This window comes from Charadrius vociferus, unplaced genomic scaffold, assembly GCF_000708025.1.
Source record: "Charadrius vociferus isolate BGI_N301 unplaced genomic scaffold, ASM70802v2 scaffold198, whole genome shotgun sequence".
NCBI lineage: Eukaryota > Metazoa > Chordata > Aves > Charadriiformes > Charadriidae > Charadrius > Charadrius vociferus.
In genome coordinates, this window is record NW_009649951.1 from 1,563,063 (window position 1) to 1,574,371 (window position 11,309).

General features: G+C 38.3%; 1 protein-coding gene across 1 annotated transcript in view; it reads right to left on the reverse strand.

Annotated features, from left to right (window-relative positions):
- Positions 1-1,287: 1,287 nt before the first annotated feature.
- Positions 1,288-11,309, reverse strand: part of MPDZ (multiple PDZ domain protein) — a 91,114-nt gene continuing 81,092 nt past the window's right edge. Inside the window, 8 exon segments of the mRNA XM_009891489.1 lie at positions 1,288-1,581; positions 2,435-2,558; positions 3,648-3,760; positions 3,879-3,983; positions 5,551-5,673; positions 6,732-6,775; positions 7,440-7,536; positions 8,911-8,997. Of these exon segments, the coding sequence (XP_009889791.1) occupies positions 1,435-1,581; positions 2,435-2,558; positions 3,648-3,760; positions 3,879-3,983; positions 5,551-5,673; positions 6,732-6,775; positions 7,440-7,536; positions 8,911-8,997 (840 nt within the window). The 3' untranslated portion in view covers positions 1,288-1,434.

An 11,309-nucleotide genomic window follows, 5' to 3' on the forward strand; every position in this document is an offset into this window, starting at 1 on the left:
AATCTGCTAAGGGTTTCAGTGAGTGCAGTTTTTGGATAAAGTTTCAGTTAGGATCCAAACTTAGGCAACTGAAGATGCTGACAAATTTATTGACCACGCTGCTGCCCAAAGAACAGCTCCATGGTTGCATTGTACTTACTAGACACTGTCTTGTATTTGCACCTCTAAAATTAATAACCCCAAAACACTATTTGCAGCCCTCAAATCTTCTCTTCTGCTTAATGCTGATGCAGAGAGACTTTCACTGCTGTCTTACTACTCACCTCCACTGGGAGGGGTTTTCAGCCCTTTACTCCCGGTTTTAGGCCTCCTCAGTCCAAGGAGGACTCCACCTTTGCTGCTAGTGATAATGGCAGCAACACTGTAACATCAACTTCTTCCACCTTGGCTTAACCAACATCCCCAAGTCTCCACCTGCAGTTAAGTAAACCTGCCCTGAGCAGTCTGTCCATGGCTCTGATTCAAGCAGCTCGCAGAAACATCTGCACTGAGCCTGGAGTTAATCTTTCACGCTGGAAGAGGACAACCTTCACTTACACACATTTCATATTGAGAAGGTTGCTCTCACAGCCATAAATGCTAGAAACCACTACTATTGCAAAAGAAAAGTCTAGTTCTTATACTATAGTTGCTGGGCACTCTCACTCACCAAGAGTAGTTTCCACTAGCAAATGGATTTTTCAGCCCTGAGCACAAGTCCTCTCCTTTCAAACCAAACACACACACACACACATCCCCCTGCCTCAAAAAAAAAAAAAAAAACAAACCAAACAAACCCTCAAACCTAAGCCAAACTAAACCATAGTTTTCTCTTTTTTTGGATACACCATGACTTAGAAAATTTAAACACACAAACAGACAAGCAAAAACCCCACCCAAGTCACCTACCCTGCTCCTTCTGCTTGGGCATGGTGAAATAATACAAATAACCATCCAAGTCCATTAATCATATGCCTCCAGATTACATATTTTTTTCTTTTCCCAACATTCCATATTTTGTTAATACTGTCTTTCTTCAATAACCTTACTTCTGTTTTCTGATTACTGCTGCCCATGCCACCCTGTTGTTGACTTGGTGACTTTATCGTTTTTCCAACATATTTCACATACCCAAAGCCTCTTAGCAAAACATTCCAGTTTTGTTGTGTTAACGACAACATTTTTTTTAGTGGCTTACAAGCATTCATTGTAACACTAACATGAAAAATATCCATGTCTTTCCATAGTTGACATAACTCCATCGCAGTGGTTTGACAGTAAGAGAAATACTTCTATTGCATACAAAAATATGGTTAAATGTTACTTTTTTTCAGTGTTGTAACACAGCCCTGTGAAGCTGGAAGAGCAAGGCGGCTATATAAACATTTCCATTCTCTTTGCTATGCGGAATGTAAATAATACAGTCTTATTGACCCTACCCCTTAGACAGCCAGTTCACGACAAAACAGTCAAAGTGACTGTTCCTTTTGTCCTTTTCAGAATAGCAACCGCTTCCTCATGGCTCACCCCTTCTAAACTCTGCCCATTCACAGCAATGATTTGATCCCCCCTCTTCAGGCGTCCATCTTCTGCTGCTGCACCCTGAAACGATACAACATGTAACTGCAGACTCATGCATTTCTTTTTCTCCCTGCCATGCTGTCCTTATGGTCTGAGTAAGACAGATTCAGTGCACAAAATCCCTGAAAACTTTTTTGATTTTCAATGATTCAAATATAGTACACCCTGCCAGTGCTGCAGTATGTCCTGTTCTAAGTCTCACAACATCTAGAAATCAGATCTACAGGATTTTTATATTCCCTTAACCCTGTTCGTCCAGCTACTATAACATTTAAACTCTACTATCACAGAAGTAAAATCTTCAAGACCTGAAGAAGTTTTCAGCAACTGGTTTAAGAAATACAGTAATCAAAATCCAGCTCTGTACTTTGATTTACCATAAAAGTTTGCAATTCTTGATTCCAGCTTTCTCTGACTGAAGGCTGTTTCCTAGGGCAGTCCAAACTATTAAATCCAGTTTAGCACCTGAACTTCTCCAAAGGTCCAGACCCAGTTCAGTTATTTTATCTTGGTCTACCTTTCAGATTCTCTGAACTGAGCAGAGTGCAGCGCAGAAATAAAACAGTTCCTTCTACTACCTGAAGAAAATATAAATGTAAGACAAGGGGGTTGTTTTTCTAAGTACGTGTACAATTTCGGTTTCGAGAGTTGAAGAATTCAGCTGCAGAATTCCACATGCATTTGGAAATTCTGAATCTTCCTAAGACTATAGCCTTCAAATTCTGCAAGCACATTTTGACTACCACTTGCGCTAAGGAAGAAAAGCTGTGAGAACCTGTAACAATCTTTTGGCTTCAAACTCAGGTCATGTTTTAAGATAGCAGCTGCTGTGAACTAACTAATAAATGGATTGACTGAACAAATTTACACTTACCTTCGCAAACACCGTCTTCACATAAATGGGTAAGTCTCCATGGGGACTGCCATAACCGCCCACAATACTAAATCCTAGGCCGTCTGGTCCTCTATCCAGAGTAATGGTCTTGTACTGAGGTGGTCTAAAAAAAGGAAAAAGAGCATTGCGGTGTTGTCTGAACTTATGATTTAAAATATTCAACAAAAAACATATTTCCTGTCAAGCTAAGCAATACATTTCCCTTTCCACCATAACTACAAATGCTTTTATTATAATGAACTGGAAATTTTAGTTCATGCAAAACACTGCAACTCTCTAATGCCCTTGTTATAACTTAAAGGTACCTATTTCAAACACCTCTTCCACCCAGCTCAGGGCACAGTTACAGCTGCAATGACCCACTAACAGTGCTTACTAGAGAAGCGGAGATGCAAACCCAGTATCTCAAATCTCCCTAACAAACACCTACGTTAAAAATTCTGTAACCCATCACACCTCCTAAAAACCATCTAAAATGAGCCTCAATAGTTTATGTTGTAAGGTTTAATTGCATCTCTCCTCCTCTAATATGTGACTGTGTATTTGTATGTATGTTTTTATACAGCCCATTTATAAGTACATTTCCCCACATATACTCTGACTATAAGAAATTCTAAAGTTCTATCTTTTGAAGTAGATCTGTGTGGCTAAAGAACCCCATTCTCTCCTTCCCTGTTCCTAGAAGAAAAACGCCTCATTTTATGATAGAGTTTCAGGCAAAACTTGTTTACATAGCTGTATCTTGCACTATACCAGAAGCAGTATACGTTGTATACCAGAAAAATTCGATGCTCCTGATAGCCCAGGCTATCTATAGCTAGAAGGCAAAATATGGAAATGCAGGTACCACTGTGGCAAGGGTCTTGCTATTTTAAGTCTGAGACAAAACATTTTGGGTGTATCAATTAATCCTTGCTACCAAGGCTTAGTGAAACAAAGGAGGCTGTATTTACAGAGAAGAAATCAAACCACATCATAATTCTACAGGGAGGCAAAATAAAGCAGCACAGAAAATCACATCATGAAAATGTAGAAGAGGACCTACGGCCTAAAGGTCCCATATACATCAAATGTGTAAGTCATGATTAAGTCAAACAGTTCACCCATTATTTACTACAATTTCTAAGGTTTTTAGGTTGAGTTTCACCTAAAATAGTAGGCTACAGAGATTGTACGTTCTATAGTCACTGACCCTAAATCATCCTGAAAAATGCTGGTTGAAGTTAGTCCCGCAAATGAAAGATTGGATGTAGGTGGATCCTGCTGCTGACCAGTTATGACACTCACTTCTCCTCCAGCGACAACCTAGGAACAAGAGTTTGTAAACCAGTAAAATGAAAACGCTGACACTAAAATAATTCATTATAGCAGCTGGCAAAATGGTATTCAGAAAATATTCCAAATGTCACTGAAGATTTTTTACCTGCAACTCAACAGTGCCTGAAGCATTTTTTAAGAGACTAACAGCTTGGGAGTGAGTCATGCCCTCAGTAGATGTTCCACAGATGCTAACAATCCTGTCCCCAACCTGCAGAAGAAAATGTAGAAAATTTAACTAACAATAAGTTAGGTTGTGGATTTGTCACTTTCTTTCAACACTAGGAGATCCGTGTATTTGCTTCAGCCAGATCTTATCAGTGATACAGGGGAGGAAGAAAGGCAAGCCACCTTTGAACTACATAATAACCCATTACAAAACTAGAAAATTCAACACCACAATTAGCAAATTCCACTGGTTTAGTGTATTCAGTGTAAAAAAGCAATGATGCTTTATAGAACTGATCCTAATACTCTAGAAATATACAGCATGTAAAAAAAGAGATGCATTTTGCATGCCACCTGAAGACAGACAGACTGAAGTAGTAAATTATCCGAGATTATACATTTGAATTCATCCTGAAATAACACTGTCCATTTTCCAAGGACATTGAGTCAAATTCAACCACATCTGGGACAGATTAGATACAGTACGCATGTTAGTACTGTATCAGATAAGACCTGCCACTTTAACTAAGAACCTAAAAAGTACTATCTCTATCCTAAGGCAGATAAAAATAGAAAACATGACAGATAAACCAGACTGCATACATACAGTTGCAGGAATGACCGCCATGCTCATCAGTGGAGTTCACTTACAGAATCCATCATTCTAAACCACTCTCTCTACTTTTAATTTTCACAAGCTGACTAACTCTATGATCCAAGGTTGTTTTAGGACTTCCCTCCCAAAGTTAGTTTCTTTCAGCAATTACCTTTTACCATGCTACCAATCTGAGTTACTGTTTCGTCAATCCAAACAGCAAAAATTCTTGTCACTGCCAGAAGCACTTATGACTATGATTAAACTGTTGATTTATTGCCTGCTGAGGGAACCAGGGTTGTTCAGTCTCGAGAAAAGGACCTTATCGCTCTCTACAGCTACCCGACAGGAGGTTGTAGAGAGGTGGGGGCTGGTGTCTTCTTGCAAGTAACAAGCAATAGGACAAGAGGAAATGGCCTTGAGTTGCGCCAGGGGAAGTTTAGGATGGACATTAGGAAAAAATTTTCACTGAAAGGGTTATCAAACATTGGGACGAGGCTGCCCAGGGAGGCAGGCATCCCTGGAGGTATTTAAAAGACGGGTAGATGTGGTGCTTAAGGACATGGTTTAGTGGTGGTTTTCACAGTGTTATGTTGATGGTTGGACTTTATGATCTTACAGGTCCCTTCCAACCTACATGATTCTAATTACTGTACGTTACTGTCATGGTTTGGCCTCAGCCAGCAACAAAGAACCACACAGCCACTTGTGCAACTCCCACTGCTGTGGGAAAAGAAACCGACAGGGCAAAACTCTTGGGTTAAAATAATGCAATTTAACAGAACAGCACAGGGAAGATGAAAACGTGATTACAGTACCGCCGTGAAGCCGCAGCCCACCCCCAAGTGGCGACTCCTCTTCTCTCCCCGGCTAGCTCCTCTCATAGCCCGGGCATGGCTCACGTGGGATGGCATACCTGCCCCCTGCCGGCTCCTGAGGGAAATTAACCCCATCCCTGCCAGAACCAGGACAGTTACTCATGCAATCTTTACAACTTTCTTCACAATCAACTTACTCTGAGTTTTTGAGTCTGAGCTGCAACTCCATTTGGATGCATCATGGCGATAAATATAGGAACATCTCCAAGAGGACTTCCTACACCTCCAGCAATGCTCACTCCTAGAGAATCTGCAGGGCCCTGTTATTGTCATGAAAAAAGATTAGAGTTTTCTACAAAGAAAAACACTTGCAGAGAATTGTAGGCCTATCTCAAAAAACTACTAAAACCCCTATTTTAGGAAAACCACAGCTTTTACTTCTCAAGCCATTTTTTAAGCTAATACACTTTGCATCATTTAGAGGAAGCACAGAGTGCACAATAAATGTTCCTTCCTATCAGTGGTAGGTGACAATTTGCTGACTTAGTTGTATGTTTTATCTTAACCAAACTAAATACTTACAGAATTCAGTGTCAAACCCTTAACACCAGCACAGAAAATCTGGGATTGCTTATCTTTAATATTGTCTATACTAATCTCCTATGAACCTCCCACAGACTAGAATTAATCTTTATGCTCCCCCTAGTGTCCTATTGTTGAAGAACAAAACTTGCTGTTCACTACCGTACAATAACCTACTACCTAACTGCAAAAACTGCTGTTGTAAACTGGTATTTGGAGATTCTACTGTAAAAAGAGAATGGCTAAATACATGTAATCAAGCGAATTAGATACCAGGCAAATATTCTGGATAATTAGAAGCAGTCTGTGACATGAATCTCATGCTCCTGTAAATAAGGTACTCCACTGAATTTCACAGTTGAAAACCTGGCAACTGTCCCGTAAGAGTCTACCTATTAAAAGTATGTGTGAAGAAAAATATGAAATACCAAACAATGGCCTTGCAACTGTGGTACAATTCCCCTGACTTCACTAAGCAGAGTCTGGATTTAACTCAGTCTGATGACTAACATTAAAACTAGGTCCCATTATCTCTTACTAAGCCTTCCTCCTTTTGCTTTCAAAACTAATCACAAAATGTGATACCATAAATCGCACTGATTTTACATGAAAATATAGGCAGTGGAGATCATATGGTCTTTACCTGAAAAGACAGGTAAATTAATTAGCTATTGCCACATCAATTCCTCTTTCAAAATCATTAAGAGGGCCAGACTTCTTCCCTTCTGTAGACACACCTATTGACAACACCTACAAAACCTGTTCCCGATATATACCACTTCACGCTGTAACTTACCTTTTTTATTTCAACTGTTCTTAGTCCCTGTATTTCAGAAGCTGCTGTCAAATGAATTTAAAAAAAGAAAAGTTAACCTAGCAACTTTAGGAAACTTTTCAATTAAAGTTATCCAAACCACCATGATTCTAACTTTCTACTGGTTTATTATACATATATATTTTAAGCAGATTTTGAAAGTGGCTGTTAAATTAATAGGACTGAAATACTTCTAGAAAGAGTGAAAAAGTAATTCATTGTCTGCACTGAAATAACTTTTGGAATAAGACTGCTAAGCATGCTCAAATAGAGTAGAAAAAACTATTATTTGCTAGCAATACCTTGGTTAGAAACAACTTTGTTCTAAATTTGAGCATGAGATAGCTATACCACATCTCTTCTAATTTAACTACACAGTACCTGGAGAAAGATTTATTACTAACTTGTTTTTTAGTTTCTATGAACAGACAGATTGACTGTAGATGTATTTAGATTAAATAGAAAATTATGGCTCAACTTAGATTCTAAACTGCTAGTATAACAAGGTGTTAGTTTCTTTTACAAAAAGCTATTCAAAGATAAATATGATGTACTGTACAATAACCACCCCTGTAGCGTTTTAATGACTTTCAGGCCTACAGTACATAATGACAACATTTTAGAGAAAATGAAAGATCTCAGCTACCAGTTCACATGTATAAAATACTGAAACGACCAAAGAAGCCGTACTGGTATTCTTCTTTACACTGCTTTCAAAGACATCAGGAGCACCGGAACCAGAAACCGGGACACTGAACGATGAGAGACTGCCGCTTCCTTCACTGACCTAAATACAATGTTAGACTGAGATTAGAGACCAGCTTCGGACACCCAATTGATAAAAGTAAGACTGTAACCCACTGTATTCAGTGGATTTTGCTGTATTTTACTTTTTCTGTGCCCAGTTGAAGTTGACGCAGTGAATCTCCACATATTTCCTGGTCATTCTAGAGGGCTCCTCATTTGAAAAATTATTAGACCAACCAAGATTGCATGCCTACAACCCCACGCAACACTGGCCAGACTGTGCTCTTCTATTTGCACCTTCTATCACCTCATAGAGACCTTCCGGTGCAAAAGTTAGCCATGATTAACAAGGTAGGGACAGAATACAAAAGACTGATCTTTATACATCCTCATGTGTACTCTCATGTTCACCCACTGCATCAGCTAAAACAAAGATTAGGCTCTCCACCCAGCTTCATCTGCACAACTTCCAGGAAGATTTCCACTATACTTGCAGGGCAATGTAAAGGAACAACATGGCTTCCTGACTGTTACAGACTACAGACTAGTTCTCTGACTGTTACAGACTCTTCACAGCATTCAACATTGTGAGTTTCTTCTTACTTAATTAAGACCGCCCAGAGTCTGCATGTTTTCCTCCTATTTGGCATTACCCATTTTGAAGAGAGCCTAACATTTCAGTCTTACCCAGTCTTAACCTGATCACTTCAAACTGTTTAATTATGATTTGTCTTAAAACTATTTATCTGTAGTACCTGATGATCTGCATATCCAGTTTATAACCAGAGAAAGTTTGAAGGTAACTTGTGAACTCTCAGAAATATAGCTCCCACTGGAGAGAATCATGATGTGAGTTGCTACGACATGAAGGATACATTGCTGCATACAAACTGTTGTGAATTTGTAACGCTCCACCATTAGACCAACAATGAAACAAACTTGAGAGAACCCTGATGGAAACAGTGCAGGTTTCCTGCTTTTGATGACCAAGATTATGGTAAGAATATGCAAGGAGTGGAGAAATTCACTAAGTTTACTGAAACAATACTCCATTGCATGCCAAGCACTCCTAACGTAACAAAGAAGTTTAAAGTCCACTCCAAATTCTTCTGGTATCAACGAGAATCAGAGCTCTCTCTGCTTCCCAGGCCAGAGCCATAAAAAACAGACTAGGCAACACAGCAAACCATTTCTGGAAAACATTTTTGGCTGGATCATGTCTTTAACAGATACAATATGCTAAAGTGAACATATAAAATGGTTACTGAAAAGCTGCAAAGTAGATAAAAACTACTTTTCTTCATCTTGGATCAGGTACGTGGAAAATCATTTCATCAGAAAACCAATTCCCTTTATTTGCTTTCATTATTTAACCGTTATTTCTTCCAAACTAAACAGTTTTAGAGTTACACACCTGGCTGCTCTGGGATGTTCTCCGCTCGGAGTGGAATGGACCAGCTTTTATTCTTCCGACCTCTAGTCTTACTGTACCTAATGAACACTAAAGAACCAGTCACTTATAACACATCTCTTCTGTCTACAACATTGAAGCCTATGAAAGTATTTAAATCACTTATTAGATGGTGGAAGAAGAAAAAAATATGGACAGAAGGGAAAACAATGGGCTAACAACCCTGCAATGAGCACTGAGCAGACAGAGCTCAGGGCAGGATTAAAGCCACACAAACTAAGTACACCATGACACTCAATACTGAGCAGAGTGGTTTTTTGATTAACCAGTATTACAATACAGACATGAAGATTACACAAGATGACTGATTCTGCCACCTTTCACTTAACAGGGAGTAGTTCTGGCTCCTCAATTGTAACATCAATGTATACTTTCAAGATGGCATTTTTCAAGCAATAGTGAAATTGACTATTTTCACAGTAAGCACTAAAAATAGTATGACACCTCAAAGTATTAATCATTATTTCTGTTGATATGACTGAGAATATGTTATTCAAACTGGTAGGTAGTCATCTCTCTCCTGCTCTTGAAATTATCTGTTACTCTGGATCCGTATCAACATAACTAAAGAAATTTTGAGCACATTTTTCCAAACATCTATCTGTAGTTTAAAATGACCTTTCTGCATCTGACTCTCAACAGGAAGCTGGGTAATACAGACTGTTTGCATATTGGAAAATCCTTTCACTACTCTTTAAGCTTTTAATTATACTATTATATACATGAAATATACATGAAATGCATGTCTCAGAAGAAAATTCACACTGCAATCAAATATTTAGAAGCCAAAACATTAGGCTGATTTTGGAAACGGGTAGGTTATTATCACAAACAACAATTACAAAATTGGACTTCTGCAATAATACAAGTAGTGTCAAAAGAAGACCACCTATCTGCAATATATTCAAATACAAAAACTTCAAAGTTTTGTTGCTATTTTGCCTTTCCTTCTTTCTTCCACTGGGAAGTTGTTAATATGAACTCCTGTACCCAAACAACTTAATATTACATAGGTTTTCCTTTATTTATCATGCTTTAGCTGTATTACACTAACAGCAGTTTAGGTATTTGTCAGAAAATTCTCAGTAAGAAACAGACCAATATATCCAAACTAACAACAGGACGTATCCATTCAAATAAGGTTTCCATACCTCATATCCTGCTGTTAGTATCTTAGGGGTGATACTAAAAGAGATTTATTACTAACTTGCTTTTTAGTTTTTAAATAATGTTGATTTCTCTATGTCCTGGGAAAGACCTGTTAGGAGCTCAAGCAAACCCATTCTTTCCTGTTTATGTGAATCGACTCATATTAAGCCACATGGACAACTCTTATCCAAAATGAAAAACTGAGGAAGTAATCTATATACCTATAATTACCACACCCTCACATAAAATGCAAACCCACAAATGAGATTTAAAAGTTATAACATGTGAAAGTAGGAGGTAATGCTTTCTAATTGAACTTGTGATAAATGAATTCACATTTAGTTTTATTATAGCTTTCTCTCTCTTCCCATTTGATAAATCCATAAGTCAAATGAGGGGAAAAAATGAACAGCTTTTCACATGCTTTAGGGATACTTACTAGAAACACTGCAAGAGCAGGTAGAATTCTCAGCCTGACGACACATTCTAGTGGTATTATGCTACTTAAAATACGCTGGGATTTTCCAAAGTTTACAAATAATTTTCTAGCAAAATACAATTCAAGCCCTTCAACAAAATTTGATCTGAGATCCTACTCTCGTGAATGAAATCAGAACTGATACCTGAACAAAAAATAATTGTTAACAATAATATATTTGAGATATTTTAAAGCCTCGTTTCTCGGGGCTAGGACAAGTACTACTGAGTGGTATAAAGTATTTAAAACATGAATATAGAAATGATAAGTGAGAATAAATAATCTTCAATTAGAAACTCCAAAATGCTTGCCAAAATGAAAGAAACTTTCCACATAAAATGTCATTTTAATTTAGAGGAGCTGTAAAAGTGCAGCATATGAAGAAGAAATGCACTATCCTTAGTAAGAATGGAAAAGTACTATTACCCCAGAAGAGTATATTGACGAGTTCACTGTCAGAATACAGACCCCGGTTCTGGCATTCTCAATTATGGGCACAGGCTGAAAATACAGAAAAAGTGCTCCTACCTCCCCTTTCTAACATCCCCTCCCCCACAAAAAGAACTCCAAACAACAACTTGAGGAACTGTTCAAGACCTGGAAAAATATACCTTTGAATTTAAGTGTGAAGCACGATCCTGTGTCTATGTTTCCAAGCATCAGCTATGAGTAGTGGCCGTTAAATTTTTTCCAGTGGAATGGTTTTCCACTGAAA